Source organism: Phodopus roborovskii, unplaced genomic scaffold, assembly GCF_943737965.1.
Source record: "Phodopus roborovskii unplaced genomic scaffold, PHOROB, whole genome shotgun sequence".
NCBI classification, from domain to species: Eukaryota; Metazoa; Chordata; class Mammalia; order Rodentia; family Cricetidae; genus Phodopus; species Phodopus roborovskii.
In genome coordinates, this window is record NW_026126516.1 from 4,081,976 (window position 1) to 4,105,235 (window position 23,260).

General features: G+C 50.1%; 1 protein-coding gene across 2 annotated transcripts in view; it reads right to left on the reverse strand.

Annotated features, from left to right (window-relative positions):
• Prima1 (proline rich membrane anchor 1) overlaps nt 1–23,260 on the reverse strand; it is a 48,522-nt gene that overhangs the window by 20,450 nt on the left and 4,812 nt on the right. For both annotated transcript variants that reach the window (XM_051196521.1, XM_051196522.1), the window contains exon 3: nt 21,272–21,407. In XM_051196521.1, coding sequence (XP_051052478.1) covers nt 21,272–21,407 — 136 coding nt within the window. The remainder of the gene's footprint in view (nt 1–21,271; nt 21,408–23,260) is intronic.

Below are 23,260 nucleotides of genomic sequence, written 5' to 3' on the forward strand. Positions count from 1 at the left end.
CAAAATTTACTTCATTCATACTCTGGACCTCAAGAGTGACAGCGACAACTAAAATGCTTAGCAAGAGAGAAACCGGGAGGTGACTCTTTATAGAATCTCCTATTCCCCAGGCTAGCCTCCAACGTATCATGTGTGTAGCTGAGGATGGCCTTGGACTGCTGACCCTCCTGTCCCTGCCTCCCGAGTGCTGGGATCCCAGGTGTGTGCCACCACACTCTGCTCGAAGCTTTTCTTTCTTCCCCTTTCCAGTAGTGGGAATTGAACTCATGGCCCTGTGTATGTTCAGCAGTCTCCCACTAAGCTATACCGCCTCAGTCTAAAATCCAAATGACATTGAGCCCCTGACCAGCCCAGCCCTGCCATCTGCTCTTAATTTTTCCTGACAGCTGGCCTCACAGGTCACCATGATCAACTGTTCCATCATTTTCCTTTGACAGGGACAATAACGGGGTCTCAGAGGTGAAGACCGTCTCTCGCAGACAGGGTGATGCTTCAGAGGCCAGAAGTGTCCACCAGATGCAGAAATCCAGCTTCTGCATTGCCGATGGTTCTGCTAATAACCAAACTGCACACCCATGCTCTTGCAAGGAACTCAGCATGCCATCAACACAGATGACACAAAGGCCGTGGGGGCGGGGGTTAGGAAGAAGGGGTGTGATTGAAATATGTTATATGCATGGATGAAATTGTCAAAAAAAGTACATTTTTTTTTAAACTTAAAAGAAAACCGGTTACCAGGCATAAGCAAGGTATTGCCCCATGACTACTATTTTAGTATCCAGTTCCCCATCAATGAGGCAGCCTCCACTGTAACACAACCCCTTTCCCTTTACTGAACAGCTTCTAGATGTTTCTAGAACTTTCTAGTCCAGAAAGGTCTCCCCTTTCCTATGAATCCTTCCAGGTGCATGTGTTTATACCACTTTACGTGTGAGCGCCCAGTGCACACACCAGGGATGCTGGGGCTTGTGTGTTACCACATCCACTCTGCAGAATACACTCCTGAACAAGTAGGAGTGGAGACACTTCCTGGTACCCTTTGTAAGAGTTGATTAGAGGGCTCCCCATGCACCACGGTTCATCTACATCCTTCTTTTGAGGCTATTTACAGACAGAGGGCACCTCAGCTTGTCACCTGTAATTTCCAAACCCACAAGGTAGTTTGGTGCCCACAGTCAAGCAGGAGTTGGGTCCTCTGCATTCCCAGCTCCCCTCCCCACCAGTGGGAATCCACAGATCTTGTGACAGGAATATTACCAGATGCTGGACAGCCTGAAACTGTCATGTCACACACACATGGTATTGCTTTTTCTAAAACCCAAAGCCTTCCAGTTCCTGGTGAGGTGCCTCCTATACCTCCCTGACCTCCTCACCCCAAACGCATCCTGACCCTGCAACTTCCTCAAACACTCTGTCTCCTGGCCCAGTTTTGCTCAGAGCTTCAGCTCAATAGTCCCAGGCAGTGTCATGAGCCGCGTCTTTATACACAGAATGGAGGAGCAGGATTTTAATTTTAAATATCTCTGACTGCTCAAGACTAGGCATTTGGTGTTGTTTCTAACATGGCTGCCAAACAGTACTTCTTAGGGGCCAGGACCCAGCCACAGACGTGAGGACTGGTAAATAACGTTAATCCATCTCTTGGGGAATAGAGGAAGGTGGGAAGGAGTGATCAGATCCTGACGCCTTGGCTTCAATGCTGGGCCTGTCCCTATCCATTCTCCCTCAAACGCCAATGCAGCCCAGATGTTTTCATTCTGGCTGGAGGCCAACTCCACACTTAAAGCTCCAGACCCAACCAATGCCCAGCTCCTGGCCCGTGTTCAGCTGTGACTCACATAGATCAGAGGGGGTTCACAGTTCACACAAGAGAATCGATCACCAGTTGCTCCTTGCCAAAAAGGGGGCGGGACCTTCCTGCCACCTCCCTCCATGTGATGCCAAGGACTTCTTCCTAATGTCTGCCTCTGCCTCAGCAGCCTCGCACCTGGCTTCCTCTTTCCCCATGCCTCCTCCTGGTCTCCTCACACAGTAGCATAAATTAGATGCTCACACCTCTGCTCTGCTCATCTTCCAGAGGCTTCTTGACAAAAATGGCCTGAACCCTAATCTTCTTATCATGGTTTTGCTAAATATTGCTTCCATTTAAGTCACTTCCCTTGCAGAGAAGTCTCTAGAAACTTCCCTGAGCAGTAACGGAACTACCATTGCTAACACAAAATGTGAGACCCTCCGAGGGGAAGATAGATGTGGGATTGGTAGTGGGATGTGTGTTAGGAGGGAAGGGAAGGGAGTTAGTCCGGTTACCTGAGGGCTGCACCTCAGAAACAGCTCCCCGTTCGTTCCCATCAGGGCTCGCCCTCACTCGGCTCCCTTTCACAGAAAGATGAGCAGTTGGGTGGAAATGTGAGGGCTGGTTAATCCCACAGGGCTTACAGGCTGCAAAAGCATCTCCGAGTTGACTGGGAAGATAAACTGTTTTGCCGCTATAAGGCCTAGAATGTTCTCAGAGATGAGAAGAAAATCCTTTGTGTATTTCTGACTGCGAAGGAATCCAGGTCCTGGCTTCAGGGGGGGAGGCAGGAATGGGACTTCACTCAGCCATCTGTCTGTGTTAAGGCCCCATGGGGAGTTGTCATACTTCCTGCTCTCAGGGACTGGGAGGAGGGGGAGGGGAATATGGGAGCAATGGGCTCCTAGGTGGGAGCAGGAGTTCAGCAGCATGGAGGAAAAAGGAAGGAAAAGGGAGAATAGATGGGGAGAGGCAATTTTTAAAATCTCAAAAACCGTAAGAAGAATTTGGCATGCCGTTGTGCCATTGGATCTTGCCACGTCTGAGCCAAGAATTGGGAGAAGACACTGTGCTCAGCGGAGGGTCTTTACTCTCAGAAAAATGTGGGGTACACACTATGGGGCCCCAGGTCCCTGACCTCAGGCGCCAATGACAGACTTCCCATGTGTTCCCCCATCCCACTTCCTGTGTGCTCCCTTGGAGTGTCCAGCTGAAACCACATCCTGGCTCCATAGTTTCCATCCCTGTTGTGGTCTATTTCTCACTTCCTTACGGCTTCCTCCTGGGATCATTCCCGTTGTCCTCCCGTACACCCGAACCATTCATCTAGGCTCTGCCTCTAAATGAACCAGAAAGGACGACTGACTAAAATAAACTACATCACCCATAAAAGCGCTGTGGGCCGCATAGGACTATATGAGTCCAGTGTGAAGACAGTGCCCACAGGCACAAACCGGAACAGGAAGCTGCTAAACACCTTCCTGTCCTCCAGCCAAGCTGAAGTCAACACCCATAGCTGAGCTGGGTGGGTCGGAGACTCACACTTTGTGATGAACAACGCTTATTATTTCTCTAGCTCCTACCCCTCTGCTAGGAACACTCATCCTCCAGCCCAAGTACCAGGAAGTAGCCATCCACACACACCTAGACAGTGCTTTGTCACCCTGATGGAGAGCCACTGTGGGAAAGTCAGCTTCAGTGGGCACAGTGCTCCTGAAGCGGAGGATTCAGGTAAACTTGAAATACGGAGAGGGCGAGGAAGGAGAGGGCCTGGCTAGAAGAGCAAGGACTCCACTCCCTTGCCCAGGCACCCAGGTAAGGCATTTATTTCTAGCTTCTCAACATGGGTGGTGGGAGGTGTTCTGGCAGAGAAGCATCCAGAAAGGACTGTGCTCACCACCTCTCTCTGCCCCTGGCAGACTACAGTTTAGATATTGCATGCCAGGAGCTTCCCAGACAGTCTGGCCCAAGACATGTGAGCCTTCACTGGGCTCCTGGAAGGGACAGAGAGAGGGCACAGATGCCACTGCCAGGGCACACGTGCTTCTGGTAAAGTCCAGCACGGCCCTAGCGGCCAGCAGATGACATCCCTGCATGCAGCTTGGCCATATTTAGAGAAAAGAATGGGAGGGCAAAATAAATCAAGTCCTGAGAAACAGGGCTACAAACCAGGCCACCACCTTGGCATAATCTTAGAAAGAGATGGTTACCACAGTGAGGCCCCCAACACAGACACACAAACGGCCAGGGGCTTGACCTCCCTCCATCCTGGAGAGATGGATCGTCCCCGTGTGGTGCTTAGTCCCATGATGCTCTCCGAAATTCATCTGGGAACTGTCACTTTGCTCTGAGTCATCCAAGTCCAGCTCTGGTCTACCACCTGGACGAAGCAGTAGCTTCCTTCCTAACCAGCCTTGTCCCCTCCCCTTCCCCCACTCACTGCCAAGGACCACCTAAAGAAGCAGGTCCCTTCAGGCCACCCTCATGGCCCCGGGTCTCTTTAGTGGCTCTCCACAGTACCTTGAAGAGGCCCCAGCTCTGTGCAGAGTGAACTATGGTTTGTGGACCTTGAGTGAGTTGGTGCTCCTGTCTCACTTTCTGCCATCCTCCCCTGCGAGCCGCCCTCCCCCATGGCTCACAGGGCCCAGTGGCACGATCTGTCAATTTTGCACATGCCTGCTTCTGCCTGGAGATGATCCATCTCTCTGGGATGGAAGAAGGCAAAGCCTTCTCCTTCCTCACTCCTGTCCTAAGTTCCTTCCTCATCCTCTCCATATTCTAAGTTTCTTCAAAAACCAGCCTACTTGGAGATGTTCCCTTCCCTTATGAAGCTAAGCCCTTCCTCATAGTCTCCACTTTAATCCTGGACCATCACAGTGTCCTAGACCACCACCTCCTCCTAACAGCATGTGGCCCATAGTAAGTGTTCAGTGGATGCTTATGGAAGGGGACAAAGGTGAAAGGGACCTTTGTACATCCGTGATGGCCTCCCTCTCGGTGAAAGAGACCTTTGTACATCCGTGATGGCCTCCCACACGACATCCAGATTTTACTTTTATTTGTAATTTGCAAAAAAAAAAAAACTTAAAAGAATAATTGGAGCTTATGGATTTTCCTTCTCTTCCTCTCTCCATCCTTCTTAGCAGAAATCAAGCGCCTTCTCGCTGCTGTCCTTTCCCCTGCCTTGTCATTAGGCTCCTTTCCTTCTTCACGGATGCCGTACTATAGGCTACATCCTGGCTATGATGCTTCCAGGCCGTGGTGGTTCATCTTCACTGCCAACTTGACTGGACTTAAAGTCACCATGGAAACACACCTCTGGGTGTGTCTAGGAAGTTGTTTCTAAAAGGGTTGACTGAAGAGGTTAGACCCACCCTAAATGGGACGAGGCTTCATCCCATGGGCTGTGGGTCTGGAACTTCATGAAAGATGAGCCAAGTACTGAACTTAATGTCTCGACTTCTTGACAGCTGTTTCATGGTCCAGACCCTGCATTTTCCCTACCCTGAGTTGGAATCCAAATAAGCCCTTTCTCTCTCTTCTTGTAGGGTGCTTGGAAAGGAAAGTAACTGATGCACAGACATTCTTGAACTCTCGTCCTGTGTCGTCAGAAACTACTATCCTCTGAGGTAACATGGCACCCTGCCCTGGGCCAGGCTTGGAAGGCAGCTCTGCGATGCTAGTCCCTGGGCCCCAAGGATGCGGTTGGAGCCAACCCAGACTGTGCCACCCAATCTCAGTATTTAACAGTGGTGACAGATTCTTAGGCTCACTTGGGGTCCCTGATGTCCCCACCAAGCTGATGTGGAAGTGACTTCCCCCTTTTGACTGAATCACCACCAGATCTCCTGTGTGTTTGGCTGCTTAGTTCAAGCTGGGATAGAATTGACCTGTTCTGGCAGGAGGGTCTTACTTGGTTCCCCCATCTTGGACCTGATGGGGATGTCCTTCTGCATATGTTTCTCTTATTGGTTGATGAATAAAACATTGATTGGCCAGGAGCCAGGCAGGAAGTACAGGTGGGACTTCCAGACCAAGAGGGTAGGAGGGAAGACAGAGGCCGCCACGAGACGCCATACTGCTGAAGGAGTAACATGCCCGATCACAGGTAAGCCACAGCCTCGTGGCAACACATAGATTAATAGAAATGGGTTAATAATTAAGAGAGAGCTAGCCAATAAGAAGCCTGAGCCATCTGCTAAACAGTTTAATAATTGATATAGCATCCGTGTGTCTATGTGGAGCTAAACGGCTGTGGGACCGGGCAGGACAGAAACTGCCATCCACATAGACCACACTGATGTCCCCTCATTGCTTGCAGCTCTTCCCTCTGCTCTTTGTCTTGTCCTCGTCCTTTCCCAGGACACTCCCCATTAGCACCTGACTTACTCAAAAGTGTATACAGCAGGTTCCTCTCTAGAATCTGAACCCTGCTGGCATCACCTGGTCCCAGGGCCACCGCCTCTCCCCTGGACCACTATAACTGACTGGTCTTCCTGCTTCTGTACATCCTCTCCACAGCAGAACAGCTAGAGGGATTCTACCAGGAGCAGGTAAGGCAGTGTCCCCTTGGACTCCAGTCCCACGACATCACAGGGGCTCATGGACCCCTCTTTCTCTGCTCCTCTCCAGCCTTCATTTCTCTCCTTGCTCCAGTCCCACGGGGCTTCAGGCTGATGTTCAGCTGTCCCGATGAGTCTGCAAACTCGGGCTTTAGCCCTGGCTGCCCCTCCCCATCCACAGCATGCTCCCCGGGTCTCTCCAAGCTTTCTCTCGGACACTGTCTTCTCTTCCTGTGACCTAGCCTGCCCCAGCTAGCCCCACCCCCCACCACAGCCCTTGCTGGCACACCTGCTGCAGTCTGGCTCAAAGAATTTGGACATTGATTGTTTCTGGTCTTTATCCTCTGCCAGAATGTCAGCTCCACATTCATTTTGTCCTAGAGCATATCTCAAGTTCTGAAGACATGTTTAATAAAATGAGTGAAAGCTGGCTTGCTTCCAAATGTCCTCCCTCAGGCTCCTTGGGGCCGAGCCCTAGAACCTCCATCACCATATGCCCATAACAGTGTTGACCAGAACATCCATAGGGGGCCTTGAGTGGCCCTGACCACACCCATGCTGGCTTTCTTCCCTTTGGCTCGTGCTTCCCCGCTCTAGGCCAGTACATCTGCCTAGGACCCAAATATCTCCCTAAGGCCAAGTGCATCCCTCTCCACCTTCAAGGCCCACAGGAGCTCAGCTTCCTCCTTGAATTCCCTGGATTCTGCAAACTCCCATCACTGACTGCTTTCCATGGCTGGACCCTGAGTGGAAACACCGGCTTGTTTGGTTCCCCATGCTCTGTGTTCACATGCAGATGTCTGAGGGTGAACTGACAAAGGGCGGTATACACGCGTGCGTGTGCGTGGCTTGTTGCTGCTCTAGCGAGCACTTTTGCCCTCAACTCCTTCCTGGCCTCCAGCTCCTCTCCACACATCTGGGTCACTCTCCAGACCCTCCCCCAGGCTCCTGGTCCTTGTGAACCCCAAGCTCTGTCTTTACCCACCTCTCCTCCCTCTCTGCACTCTCCTCCAGTCCTCTCTGTGGCTCCAGTACCATTGTGAATGGTACCCACAGCCCCATCCTTAGTGCTAGTGAAAGTGCCTGCCTCAGCTTGAGACTCGGGGGCCAGTCTGCACCACTGCCCGGAGCTCCGGGGTCCGGCTGGCTGCAATCCTTTCCCTTCCCACCCTCACCTCCCCACAGGTGTTTCCCGGAATCACCTCCAAAGTGGTCTCTTGCACTTGACTCTCTGCTCAGCATCTGGAGGAACCTAAATCGGACGGGTCTCAAGAACTGCCAGCAAGTGACAAGCAGAACCGGATAAAACCAGAGTCCCCTCGTGGCTCCTCTCTCCCAGACAGCCTCTTCCCTGTCACTCTGGCATACATTTATGCAAACACCTGGCAGGCACTTTCCACATGTCAAGCCCAGTACCCCCAGGGGCAAAGGTGTGCAAACAGTCCCTGAACCTGGGGATAGGAACAGGCACTTAGTAGGATACACTAGTGGCTTTGTCCTGGACACAATTGGGACATCCTAGGTGACACGACCCCTTCTCTCATCCTCCATGATGGCCATGATGGGTTCAATCCTAAGCAATGTCTTGACTCTCCCAAATGTCCTATGAGTAAAAATACGGTTCCTGCAAAGTGGGGGTGGGGTAGGGGTGGGGCCTTGGAGGTGGGGCCTTGTAGTTGTGATTTGTCACCTGGCTTCAAATCACATGCTGGGCAGTAGAGTCAGGTCCTGGCTTGCAGAAGCTGCCCTGGGAATGGCTTGGAGGTGGTAAACAGATGTGCTCTTTTTGTAAGCACAGCCCTTCACATGTCTCCGTTTTCAATTGTCAATCACTCTGGGGAAACCAAGTCAGCACCCAAGTTTCCAACTGCAGCACCCTGGCTTCCTAGCACTCCCTGCTAACCCTAACCCTTGCCCACCAAACAGTTCGCAGCTTCTTTCCAGCAAGCACCCCCCCCCCCAAGCAATGTATGCTAATTGATTGGTTTCCAGTTTGCCTTCGATAACTTAAAATGAGGTTAGGGACATAAAACGGAGCACAGAACGAAGCAGATAAAACAAGATGCTAAAGGCCATTTGCATCAGGGACCACGCGTTTTCCTCCACGTTTCCTGGTCATGCGTAAACAGGGAACTGGGCCATTTTCACAGCCACAGTTGCTACGGATTTTAAGATAACGGTTTGCTCATCGTCTTGGTGCTAAGCTGGAAAGGTGATGATGGGTCCTGGAAGTGGAGTGGGAAAAAAAAAAAGCCATATACTCACAGCACCTGATGTCTGCTGTGCTTGGGAAAGTTCCAGACTTGAGAGGCCTGGGATTTGGTCCCAAGTACCTGACTGATAGTAACTTAGGGAAAGTCACTTGAGCCTTCTGAGGATATGTTCTCTTAGGGCCAGGTTTGTTGGGAAAGAGGGACCAACAGATGATTTGGTGACATGACACTAGCCAGCTAGCCTCTCGCTACTAGGGTGCCAGTGACAGATGATACCCAAGAATTGCCACTTCAGATCCAAGGCCACATCTCCCTCCCTGCTCCAGAGGGTATACCACAGCAAACACAGAGTGCTCCCAACCTTGGCACAGGCTTGATGCCTCGAAGATACTGCAGAGTGTGGCGTGTGGAGCGTTGGTACACGAGGTTCAACAGATGTTTGATGAACAGATTGTAGGGTGACCCTCAGGTCTCAAGGAAAAGAGGACTGAATCCATTTACATTCAGTGGGAACCTTGGCAGAAATTTTGTCTGATTTCCCCTTTCAGAGCTGAACAGAGGAAATCAGGAAGTGGTCTGGTGGCCTCAGTGTGGATGGCTCATCATGCTCTGAGACTCACGAAGAAACCAAGGAGATGTAAGAGACAACTTGATTAAGGAGAAGATTCGGGGTGGTCTGTGCTTGTCATTGCCTGGTGCTTACCCTCATCAGGTAAGCTCAAGGAATAAACAAAGGAAGAAATGAAGGACTCAAGTGCTTGGGCCCAGTGATGCATAGCATGGATATGAGGCTTGACCCATCATCTTGTTGCTGTAGCTCATGTCAGCAGTATCGGCTAGACCCTCCAAGCAGTGACAGTCGCGGTGAGTGGGCTCAGCAAGCATACACTGCTGGTCAGAAATCAACAGCTAACATGGGCTGGGAGATAATTGGTACAGTGCTTGATACACAACAAGGAGGACCTGAAATTGATCCTTAGAACCCACACTTTAATTAAGCCAGGCTATGTGGTATACATTTGTCATCCTAGCATTGAGGACACAGAACAGAGACAGGTAGATCCCTGGGGCTTGCTGGCTAGTCCACAAATCTTAATTAGTGAGCTCCAGCCCAGAGAGACCCTGTCTCAAAAGGCAAAGTGTGTGGTCCCTAAGAAACAATACCCGAGGTTGACCTCTGGCTTCCACAAGTATACACACACAAGCATAGCTACTCACATGCGGGCATACACACACACACACACACACACACACACACAGAGAGAGAGAGAGAGAGAGAGAGAGAGAGAGAGAGAGAGAAACAGCTGCCATGAGAATTAACACAGGTGGAGCCTGGACCCTAACTCATCGTTATCTCCCTCATCTTCGCAGTAATTTGTCAGCATTTGACAGCAGATGTGTTCTCATTTCACATCTGGAAGTTGAGATCAAGGTCCTGAGGAAACGTGTTCAGGGTTGTATGGTTCCAGCCAGGGCAGCCTCCCTAAGAAATGCCCCCTGCTGTGGAAGAAAAGTGGACCCAGAAAGAATGGGCTTAAGAGATGCCCTGCGCACAGGCTCCCAGCTCCTACCTGGAGCAACAGCTCAGCTGAACTCGAGAAGACTCTACTAGGTTGAACCTGACTCTGTTCCTTCAACACAGCCAATATGGAATATCCTAGCATAGCGATGCCCCCAAGGCCAGTCACAGAGGGAAGCCAACGCCACCCATCACGCTCATGTTTTCCCCTGTGGGCATAGATTCGTCCTACCTTGTGCCACTACCTTGACTCAGGAGTCGCCTGGGGAGCTTTACAATGAGCTTGTGCAGGGTGGGATTGGAATGTTTGGAAAGCTGGAGTGACTTGCCAGGCTCAGGCAGCTGGGACCCACGCAGTCCCCGAAACACACACACAGGTGGAGATGTAGCCCTACAGTGTGCCACAGGATTCAAACTCTTGATAAGTACGTGTTCAACAAATCAAGGCTCAAAGATTAGAAGACTTTTCCTGTGATCTCTCTCTCTCTCTCTCTCACACACACACACACATATCTAACAAGAAGCAACTTACTGAGAGAAGGGGCTATTTGGGCTTCTGGTTAGATGGTACGGTAAATCATGGTGGGGGAGAGTCAATAGTAGGAGTTCGATGTCCCTGGTCACGCTGTGACCACAGCCAGGAAGGGATGAGAGATGAACACTGTGCTCAGCTTAGGTTTCCCTTGGTTCACAGTCCGGGAGCCCAGCCCATTGAATGGTGTCACCCATGCTCATCAGTTAAACCTCTCTGAAAATGCCCTCACAGACATGCCCAAAGGTGTGTCTCCTAGGTGACCCTAAAACCAGACACGTCAAGGCTAACCATCTTATGAGTAAATTAATGTACACAGAACTTTGTAATGTTTTCTTAGTTGATAGATGCAAATTAATGAATGGAAGGCTGAAATAATTTTTTTATTGAATAGGGAAAAGAAAATTCAGTTAAAAAATTCATTTAATAACTAGAAACCCTGGAGGCTATTAAAGATCTCAGATTCTTGTCTGGGCACAGCATGACACTGGGGATGCCCTGGGCTTAGTGTGCAGTAGAATGTGAGGGATGGCCCACTTTACAGATGGCGGAATAGAGGCTGACCTAGATAAGAAATTTGCTAAAGTCAAATTGACACCGACAAAAATCCTACTTATAAGATTTGGCCACTCACCAGGAGCTGAGCCAGGCCTCATTTGTATTTTTTTAAATTTTCCACAACTACCTTTGAGATGGAGGAAACAGGAACCCGAGAGCCAGAGTGACCAGGGTACAGTTGTAAAGAACCTGAGCCCAGCTGACCTCCAGGTCCTGCCTCCAAGATCAGGAACATGGGCCAATGCTGAGATGAGAACAGCACCTCCAGAATGTCCCAGGGACCTAACTCTGCAGTCCCAGGGTCTCAGCTGACGTGTGACCTGAGGTCCACTAGCATCGGTGGCCATCGTGGTACCCCTTCAGAGCACAGTACGCACTACCTTCCATTTTCCTGTGCTATGTCTTATGAGCTTCACAGCCCCTCTCCTATTCCATGCATATACAGAGTAAACCTCAAGTCTATGACTGTGGGGACCCTTCTGTCCTGGTCATTGCATTCTCAGAACACAGCCTTTGCCCGATGAACAAAAGATACCCCAAATATATCTGGGAAATCAACTACTGAGGACCATGGGCTAAAGAGCTGGAGTTGTCACCAAGGACCCAGCAGGATACTCAGCAATTGTGCCTACCTAGGCAAGCACTAGCCAATCAGTTATAACATATTTAAAAGCTGGTATGATTGCTATAAAGGAAAATGAAAGGCCAAAGAGCATGTGTCTGTATGTGCATGTTGTTAAAGAATAACAAGTCTGCCAAACATAACTGTGGTATAATGTCAGTACTAGGGAGGCTGAGGGGAAGGGTAAACACCATTCAAGGTTTTCCTGGGATACACGGAGAGTTCAAGACCAGTCTGAGCCTACCTAAAAATTAAAAACAAAACTAAAAGTCCAAACCAAACAAAAAACAACAAAGGTTTGGAATGTAGCTGGGTGAGGTCATTTGCCTGGCATATGCAAGGCCCTGAGCTCCATCTATAGAACTGAAAAAGCAACACACACACACACATACACACATACACACACACACACACACACACACACACACACAGAGAGAGAGAGAGAGAGAGAGAGAGAGAGAGAGAGCGAGCTCTGGCCACTTGATTCTATGGAATGACACACAACAGGCACTGTGTTGTGTCTCTTTCTCAGCCACACCATCAAAAGGGATGCGCCTCCCTCATGCCTTGCAACTGTGAAACTTGGCCTCCATATTGTGAGGAAGCCTGGACCACATGGGGACATCATGTATAGGTGCTCTAGAGGATGACTCATCTGAGGAACCCCCCAACAAGTGACCCAAGCCACTATCAACTGCCAGACCTGAGAGAGCAAGTTTTTGGAATGACCCAGCCCCAGGCAGTTAACTACAACTTCATAGAAGGCAACAAGAAGAACATCCTGGAGAGATCAGCGGACCCTGTCATTTGGGGAGGGAGGAAACAACCCATCTGTGGATCATCTACTGAGGTAGCTTGTTCTGTAGTCACATGAAACTGAGATAGGGCTGGGGTGGGGTGAAATCTGCATGGGTTAATGTGAACCCCTCAAAGGCAGGCTGACCTTTCCAGCTGGGCAGCCTGGAACAAGCAGCTCGTCCCTTCTGAAGCTCTGATCTGTTCAGACAAAGTGAAGATGATGCTACTATTACAAAGGAGTGTCTGAGGGCTCGCAGAGTCCTGCCTGCAGGACCAGGGGACTAAATATCAGTTTCTTTCTGCTGTCTAAAGCGAGGGGGACATTCCAGGTGAGCATGGTGGTACATGCATGTAAATTCAGTACCTGGAAGACTGGAAGAAGGAGGACCTACAGTTCTAGACCAACATTGCCTACATTGTGAGACCCTGCCTTAAAGATAAAATATTCTAGAACTTTCACAGCTTAACTGGAATAATACGTGGCCTTGGTGCGCAAGGGACTCGAGCAACTCCATTCCCAGCGCTGTGTGGCCTTTGGGGAGTCACTTAACCTCTCTTCTGATTTTTGAAAGAATAAAATAAATGCAGAAATAAAATCTATCCCAGTGCTTTGAAGTCCTTGGGCTCTGTGGACTCGTCGGCTCACGCCTCTGCTCTAGCATAGCTATTTCTGGCCTGTCTGCCTTGAAGCCCGGCTCATAGAGGGGGTGTGCGTGCTTTTCCTTGAGGGCTGGTATGCAGTTCTTCCTCCCATGGCCTGGGTGATCTGAGTCACAGGCAGGGACAACAGGCCCCAGCTGGCATTTACAAAGCAAACTCAGGTCCTCGGTTCTGGTGGCTGCCATGGGCTTTGCCTGGGTATTGTCCCCCCACACCCACTAAAAATACTGTCATGGAGGGTGGGGGACCCACTGGACTCTGAGGATGGTAAACTGGAAAGGACTGTTCTAGAAGGGAAGGGATATAAATGGACATCTCAGAGCCCTTTTTCCTTTATGCTGAAGACTTGTGGAACCTTAATATTTGTGGGACATTAAGAGCCCACTCTATCTCAAGTTTATCCTCAGCCAGCTTCCAGAATCCTAGTTAGACCACTGCCAATCTGGTGGTTAGTGACCTAAGATTACTACAGTTGTCAGCCTTAATAATTCCTTTTTTTAAAATAATTCATTTTTGAGAGATGTTATCACATAGCCCAGGCTGGCCTTGAACTCACTGTATGGTCAAGGATTACCTTGAACTTCTGAAGTTCCTGCCTATGCCTCCCAGGGACAGGAATCGCAGGTGTGAACAATTATTCCCAGTTTAACCTTAACAAACGTTACATTACATGTGTGAGTGTGTATGTGTGTATGTGTGTATGTGAGTGGGTGAATGAGTGTGTGAGTATGTGTGTATGGGAGTGTGTATATGTGAGTGAGTACGTGAATGTGAGCTGAGTAAGTGTGTGTGTGTGTGTGTGTGAATGGATGTGAGTGAATGAGTGTGTGTGTATGTGTGTGAGTGTGTGTGTATGAGTGAGTGTGTGAGTGAGTGAATTATGTGTGAGTCTGTGTGTGTCACAGTGAGTGAATGAGTGTGTGTGTATAAGTGTGTGAGTGTGTGTGTGTATGAGTGAGTGTGTGAGTGAGCGAATTATGTGTGAGTCTGTGTGTGTCACAGTGAGTGAATGAGTGTGTGTGTATGTGTGTGAGTGTGTGTGTGTATGAGTGAGTGTGTGAGTGAGTGAATTATGTGTGAGTCTGTGTGTGTCACAGTGAGTGAATGAGTGTGTGTGTATGTGTGTGAGTGTGTGTGTATGAGTGAGTGTGTGAGTGAGTGAATTATGTGTGAGTCTGTGTGTGTCACAGTGAGTGAATGAGTGTGTGTGTATGTGTGTGAGTGTGTGTGTATGAGTGAGTGTGTGAGTGAGTGAATTATGTGTGAGTCTGTGTGTGTCACAGTGAGTGAATGAGTGTGTGTGTATGTGTGTGAGTGTGTGTGTATGAGTGAGTGTGTGAGTGAGTGAATTATGTGTGAGTCTGTGTGTGTCACAGTGAGTGAATGAGTGTGTGTGTATAAGTGTGTGAGTGTGTGTGTGTATGAGTGAGTGTGTGAGTGAGTGAATTATGTGTGAGTCTGTGTGTGTCACAGTGAGTGAATGAGTGTGTGTGTATGTGTGTGAGTGTGTGTGTGTATGAGTGAGTGTGTGAGTGAGTGAATTATGTGTGAGTCTGTGTGTGTCACAGTGAGTGAATGAGTGTGTGTGTATGTGTGTGAGTGTGTGTGAGTGTGTGTGAGTGAATTATGTGTGAGTCTGTGTGTGTCACAGTGAGTGAATGAGTGTGTATGTGTGTGAGTGTGTGTGTGTATGAGTGAGTGTGTGAGTGAGTGAATTATGTGTGAGTCTGTGTGTGTCACAGTGAGTGAATGAGTGTGTATGTGTGTGAGTGTGTGTGTGTATGAGTGAGTGTGTGAGTGAGTGAATTATGTGTGAGTCTGTGTGTGTCACAGTGAGTGAATGAGTGTGTGTGTATGTGTGTGAGTGTGTGTGAGTGTGTGTGAGTGAATTATGTGTGACTCTGTGTGAATGATTGTGTGTGTGTGTGCAAGTATGTGAGTATATGTGTGTGTGTGTGTGTGAGAGAGAGAGAGAGAGAGAGAGTGTGTGTGTGTGAATGAGAGTGTGTGAGTGATGCATGTGTAGAGGTCGGAGGACATGTCACAGAGCCAGTTTCTTTCTGCCTTGTGGATCCTGTGGATCAAACTCAGGTTGTCAGACTTGGCAGCAAGCGCCTCACCGGCCTACCAGCCTGGCCTTCACATTTGTTAGCTGCTGCTTGCTGAGTGGTAACTGGGCTCCAGGCTCTCCATGGAGTTCACTTTACATGGAGACCGTGTGGCCACCAACATGTGACAGGGTCAGCTACTTGTCCTGGTTCACAGCAGCTCAGGAGCCCAAGCCAGAAGTCTAGAGGGCAGGAAAGCCAGGCTCTGAGTCACAGCTCCGTGATACCACCTTTGGGGTGGCCTGCAGAATCTCTGTCTTCACAGCAGTCCCTTCCCAGGTGAGAAAACAGGTCCTGAGAGAACTGTGGCTCGCCTGAGGACACAGAGCTGAGGGGCAGGGCCTGGTGGGCCTCCAAAGCCCTTTGGTTTAACTGTCATTCCTTAGGGCTCTGCTTCTCAAATGCCCCACCCCCACCCCTGCGCATCCCATGACTAAGAATCAGCCCCATGCTGACCTATTGAGTGCCAGGCCCTGGGGATAAGGCCCAGCATCTTCTCACTCCCCAGGGGCTTCTGAGGACCCTGCTTTGGACCCCCTGTGCCTACAGCTTACAAACTCATTAACATGCACAAAGGGTGGTGCCCCCCCAGGCATGTACCCTTTGCCCTATGTGTGAGGGTTATATTCGGAGCACAAAGAAGGTGGCAGCAAACACACATGCTGTTCAAGAATCTTATGGCATGCCAGGCATGGTTGTGCATGTTTGTAATCCCAGCACACAGAAGATCCAGATGGAAGATCTCAAATTTGAGGCTAGCCTGGACTACATACTGTCTCAACAAATGCGCTCGCTCGCTCGCTCGCTCACTCACTCACTCACTCACTCACTCACTCACTCACTCGTTCATGTACTCACTCTCTCACACATTAACCCTCTGTATCACAAGAACTATTTCTAGACACTTTCCTAGTGGCAGGAAGGGTGACAGTAGCACAGAGCTGGGCCCTCCAGAATACAGGGCAGGCCCATCCTTAGGGTCACATGCAATAAATACCCCCCAAGTGAACATAACAGAAAACTAATTTTAAAATCCCCTTGCCTTTGCCAGGGACCCATGACTGAGGAGTTTCCCCAGCAGAAGACTTTTGGGGCCCAGGAGAGTCGAGAGTAAACTGGGATGAACTGGTCACCCTGAGCAACAAGGAAGGACTGAGTGTGGTTTGAATGGTGAGGGAGGTCTTCTCAGTCACATGGAGGCCACCCACGGATCCCCACCACCGCCCACAAGATCCCAGCCTCAAAAGAATCCCTGCCAGTGACCACGGATCCCCGCCCACGGATCCCTGCAAAGGCTTCTGATCATTACTCCTATTGGGTTGACTCTCTCCTTGTCCTGTCTACTCCAGGCACGTGTTCTCCAGCCTTTGTGCGTCTGTGACAGCTGCTCCCTGTCCTCTCTATCAGCTCCATGCCTTCCCTACTTCCCCCTTAAGTGCTCTCTCCTTTCTTGCCCATGTGGTAGAAGATGGAGATACCATCACAGACATTTCAGACTGAAGCTAGACCAACGCCTCTCTAAGGCAGAATCTCCTTCAGAGATCCTGTCAACTAGCAAACATAAACCAGGAGCTTTCCATGCACTGGTCAGGGCTGAGGCCTGAGGAAAGTTTTCTTGACTTAAGTGACCAGTAAATCCCCTTTGGGGACTGGATGGTCTTTCCTCAGTAGCATCCCTTAAGCCTCTGAGTCTAGCTGATCTCCTGGAGCTTCTTCTTTCTAAAATGATGTCCCTGGGATGAGCTTAGAGCCATGGGGACAACAGAGGGTTAGAAAGAGACCAAGACTGACAGACAGGAGAGAGATAGAGAGACTCTCAGACCACCATCATTTGAATCCAATGCTGCGACATTCTGACTCGTGAGCTAAAAGGCTATCATCTTTCTCTCTAACTTTTGTATTTCATTAAGTCACTTCTCCAGAAGTGTTTCTAGAAAGAAAAGGGAAAGGAGACGGCAGTGGGGATGGAGATAATAAGGACAAAGCACAGTGGCACATATGTATGAAAATCCCCTAACAAAGCATATTCCTTTGCTGTGTGAGGGTTGTGATCAAACGCTCACGCTGCTGCAGACCCAGCATGCTACACTACTGACCTGGCAAGGCAAGAGTGCCTAGCGGTGTGATAGTGGCATGGGTGTTACAGGGTAACCAACCACTTTCTGTTTGGAATTGAGGACTGCTCCACCAGAAGAAAGGAAACAGGGTTTGGCACTGAAAACGTGGCCAAAAGCCCATGCCGTAGACCATCATGAGGCAATGGATATCATGTTCCAGCACAAGTGCCTTCTAAACATTTATGTAAATGCCCATGGGGGGAGTTTCTTGTTCCTATCAGTAGCAATTACTGCCATGAGAATAAGTGTTGAATGTTTGGCCCTCAGCAAACCATTTTTACTGCTTCTCTAAGGAGCATGCGGGGTAGGAAGCATGTGAGAGCCAGAAGAGGCGTGGAGCGTCGAGGGATGCTATCTTCTGGGCATGACATGGCAGCGGCGCTCTTGAACTCCCAGCACCTATGATTAGCTGCACAAGACTGGGTTTGTCACTATTTTGACAAAGAGGAAGAAAGAGCTCACACAGCCCACTCTTCCCCGAGGATCTACTGGCAGGATCTACTGGGAGAGAGCGGTGTCGCCACTGACAAGCTGCCTATGCTCCTGGAAATAACCTCTCACCCACGCATCTAGAAGCGGCCATCACGAAACTCATGGGGGCACCAACAAAAAGAAATAAAACGTGTGAAAGTGACTGGCTGGTAGTGGAACCCAGTGAGAACTGGGTGGAGCGAGAGAGGGTCATGGAGGACCACTACGATCAAAATCCATTACAGACAGATGTAAGAAGTATGGTCCATACTTCTTACAGACAGAAGAGTCACTTCTGCTGCTGCTTATAACTAAGCATCCCGATATTGTTACAACCACACTACTATCTTCTCATCCAGAAGCCTCTTCCGGCCCACAGCTCAGCTTTGTCCCTTGTACCACACGGCACCCTCTCTGTCCTCAAACCCCTTTTCTGCAGCACCCAGCCTGGCTTCACGTGTCAGAGAGCTCTGAACATCAAATAATCTCAAGACACCCCACACGCTTGTCTGACAGATCAACCCTAACACACACTCTGGGTCTGATGTCTCTGAGCAGAGGGTGTGACAGCCCGCCAATTACCTGCCTACCAACTCTGTTGGTTCACTGCTGTCCAGCAAGTGTCCCAACAGATGGACCCCTGATCCTGCGGTTCTGTAGACTTTAGACAGCATGCAGTGCTCAGACATGCTGACGCTCTTACAGTTTGGAACCTGAATGCCCTCCAAAGGCCTCATGTTAAAGGCTTGGTATCCAGTCTGTGGTACAGCTGGGAAGAGATGAGACATTTAGGAGGTGGGGCCATGTAGGAAGAAGTTAGAGCTGTGACCTTGCAGGGGATACTGTGACCCCTACTTCCTTTGCTCCTTGGTGGGCAGAATATGAACAGGCTTCCTCCACTGTTCACTCACACCATGATAGACTGTGTGCCGACACACATATCCCAAGCCCAGGGTCAAGCAGCCATACCCTGAACCCTCGGACACCGAGTGCAAACAACCTTTCTGGTGAGTAGGGTGATTATCTCAGGTGTTTTGCTACAGTGACAGGAAGCTAACACAATCTGCAATGGTTGCACCACTGCCAACATAACACTCCTTTTGGTTCTCTTACAAGCCCTCTGATTAACATCATAACGCATGCGTTTGTTTCCCCTGGGCCTGTTTCCATGGGCACTTTCTATCTAAGCGAGTGGTCCCGGTTTCTGGTTTATGACTTCTACAAAGCAGTCTATGGAGAGGGGTGAATGTACACAGGAAAACTCAGGCGGATGCGAGGCGACACTTGGACGGGGGAAACTAGTTCACGGGATGGGATGTGGCTTGCTCACCCAGGCCTTGGAGGCCCACAGACCCAGATCTGTCGCACAGCTGCCCCCTGTTAAACCTTGCTGTGATTTGGGTGGGTATCGTTTGCCCCAGCAAAACTCATGTTAAGACTTGGTTGGCTGCCAACACAGTGACACGTGGAGGCGGCGCCTTAAAGGGGGATTGATGTCTTTCTGAAGGCACTAGATGGGTTCTATCGGGAATGGATAAACCCAAGAACAGCTTGCTCTGGCTTTGTTCCTCTCACATCTGCACACACCTGCCTGCCCTTTAGTCCACCATGGCATGAGACAGCGGGAGGCTCTTCTCTTACCAGCAGCTGCTCCCAGTATTCCAGCCAACATAAAGCTTTTCCCTTTATAAACCACCAGGCCGCAGATACTGTCTTATAGTAACAGAAAGTGGATGAAGACACTGGAGGATGCACACTGAAGGACTGTGATACTCAAGATGGGTGTCGCATAGTCCTGTCTCCCGGCCTTTGTGCATCCAGTTGGATGCCTTCTCCACACAAACTCCATATCAACCCAGAGCAGTCCCATTTATCTTACAGACCAGGTCTGCATGAATGTGGATCATGTGCCAATAATTTATCCACTTCCCCAGACACTACTTACAAGAAACATAGCTCCCCCCCCCCCCCCCCGGCTGAAGACAGTAAGAAGGCTAATTTGAATTTTAGGGGTAGAGTTGTGCCTATCCACTTGGGAATTTCCAGTGTTCCTGGGGAATGATGTCCATATTCTCATAGGTCACCCCGTGGGTTGCTGAAACTATGCCCTCTGTGAGCTGGGTGATCACAAAAAGACAAGATGATCCTCCCCTGTGTCCAGTGCAGGTAGCAACACAAGGACCCTGGCTGGATGTGTGGAGCTATTAGATCCCAGCACTCGGGCTGGGGGACCAGAGACTGGGTGAGGAGGATGTCTTGGGGAAGGAAGGTGGCATCTCCAGGGACAGGTACCAAAGGCCAGCCCTTAGCACAGGCAGGATCATCAAGTCAGAGAGTGTCCAGGGACAGAAAGAGGCCTGAGCAGAGGGCCTGATGGGATTTGGTTCTTACTCAAACCTGCAGCTGAGTGATTTCAGATCATGCTAAGTCCTGGCCCAAAGGCTCTGACTCATAGATGTAAAGTAAGCTAGAGAGGCTGTAAATAGGTTATTTGGGGTTACACTCTTAGGAGTACAAGGTCACAGGGTACCCATAAAAAGGAAAGAATCTATACAACTGCAAAGGCGACCCTGAACAGTATATTGCCAGCAAGGTACCAAGAGGCTGGACACACAGCCTGGCAGGGATGGAACCTCATCAGATTTATTTAAAACACCCACACTCAGTTCAGTGGAGACACGACATGGTCATAGAAGTGCTTCAGGCAACCCTGGAGGGACCCATCTACAGCTCAGAATCTCCTCTAGAGATCTCCGGAACCACCACTTGAAGCAGGAAACTTAGCGGTGCAGAAGTCGGGGGCTGAGGCCATCTCTGGCTGAAGAAGTGTTCCTTTGTTTGCGTGACCCAGCAATTGTATTGTTCCAAGATTCAGTACCCAGGGAGGAGGCGAGCCCAAGAGGCTCCCACATCTTTGCCTTTGGTGCTAGCCTAACTGCCTCCTTAAACAGGCATCAGATCTGAAAATTAAAACTGTATGGCTGGGGTATTTAAGATCATACCCAGCAGCTGACCCCTTTAAAGATCTGGCCTTCGGAACGTTCCAGGCTGGGTCACTTATCAAATGGAGATTGACTTTTATCCGATTAACCCATGGAGAAGCATTCTTCTCCATCTCACAGAAGCATTCTGGGGGAACATCGTTCTGCAGACTGCAGGGGAAAGTTGGGCCTTGGCTTCCCTCCCGCTCGGCCAGTGGAAAATTACAAAGAAGACAGAGCTGTCCTCCATCTCATCTCGTTCATCAGCTCTTCCCAGGCGCAGGAAAACATATGGAGTACCCCCCTCCAATAAAGCCAATGAATGAGGCTTCACTTACCTGGGGCGGAGAGTAGTCTGGGAGGTGGCGGAGGGGGAGGGGGAGGGGGTAGAGGGGGCGGGGGCCGGCACTGGCAGATGTGTTGGCAGCTGTCAGTCACCTTGGAACAAGACTTCTGGGGCTCAGCATGCGTCACCTGCAGATAAGGACACAGCCAGGAGACATAGGAGTCCACGAGGAAGCTAGAAGCTGAACTGAGACTGCCCCAAGTCCCTTCCAGGCCACAATTTGGGATTCTTCATTAAGACCAACGCAGACAGAAGGAGTTAAAGGGTTCAGACCCAGAGAGTGGCAGCTAGACACCACAGGCTAAACTCTTCAACCTTTCTGTGTCTGTGTGGGGCAGGTCCCCCCATCCGGAGAGAGAACCTACCTGGCTACGCTTTGGTCTACATCCCATGTGATCAAGGGACAGGATAACCTTCTGATGTTCTCTGGGTAGCATTTGAGTAGTTTGTGGGGAACTCATCTACCAAATCATCCAATCCCCCCAGTGCGTCCTTACAACCTGGCAAGCCTCTATGCATCCTTGTCTCCCTCCCTCCCCCACACTCCTGTCGTCCCTGGCCATTGCATATACTGCCCTAATGGCTGGAATATTCTCCCACCTGCCACTTTGTCACCATTCAGTCCTGCTGTCACTTCCCTGGCCAGGCGGGATCTCCTTCTCAGAGGTTTCGTGGTACCAGGTCTCATTTCTGCTACTTAGTTCCAGCCTGTGTTCACCGTGGGATTGTAAGCTATGCCAGGACAGGGCCTTGGACTTCCTCTCACTGTTAAAACCGACACCCAAGGGAAAGGCCCAGCATTTCCAGAGAGCTGACCATTGAATGAACAAACATCCAAGACTGGACCAGAACCTGTGCCTCGAAGGTCTGGGCCTGGGCTCTTCCTAGGATGGGCCTCTGCTTCTTGATGTCAGCTACAGAAGGTTGGCTCATTCTAGCTGCGTTCTGGAACCCCTCGGGCAGCTCCGGCACATTCCTGACCCATGAACTGAGACTTTTGCAGGGAAGCTGAGCCTGGGGTGTTTTGCTTCAGTCCCCCACTCAAACACAGAGAGAAGCCAGCCTGAGAATCATGGGGTAGACAGTTGCTAGTGTCCCTCCAGATGCAGAGGGTTGTAACCCAAAGCTGACTTCAAAACAAGAAGAAACGAGTTGGGGGGGGCAGTCCCTTGCCTCAGTGAGAGACACAGTTAATTATTCTGGCTTCATATAAGCAAATGGAAACAGAATAGCAATGTCCCTGCAGCGTCCTCCAGTCTGTCATTGCAGGTGGGTCCCCTAGGGTCCCTCAGCTGTGTGAGGGGGAGCACAGGGCTTGGTGCTCCCTATGTACTTGGCATAGCAGCTGCATAGTGGATGTCAGGAAGGCTGTAGAGGCCAATAGGCCTCTACAGATCACCTCTTGGTATTTTAAAGGGCCACTGACTATGTTTCTGGCCCTGGAAGGCAGCCCTGTCTCCCAAGGGAAGGGTGCATCTTTTGAGTGTGAGCTTCCTTCATTCCTGTACTGACATGACTCAATTGTCAGAGTCAGGAGTAAAAAGACCAGACTCTACCATATATGTCTGAGTCCCTCCCCCAATCAGCCCAACCCCGCCCTGCTCTAGATCATTACAGCTTACTGGAGTGGAGCTTCAGCCAGGGAACTTCACACCATGCCCAGACAAAGCAATTGCTTTCCCAGTCAATGAGGCACTCTCAATGCAGGAGAGCTCAGGAAGAGCACATTGGTTTGAACTGGCCTGACACGATATCCTATTTTGTGTGTGAGAGAGAAGATATATGGGTGTAGATCTATGAGAAATGAAGGCGCACACTCGCGGCATTTTAAAAATCAGTGGATCCTAGTCTCTCACGAGAAGGCTCCACTGAGACCCAGATGAGCCACTGCTCAACAACCTGTCCTCACGGAAGGGCCATGTCTGAGCTGGCTGTCCTTCTTGCCAAGGGTGGGCTCCAGCTGGGGCCCCATTGGAGTTTC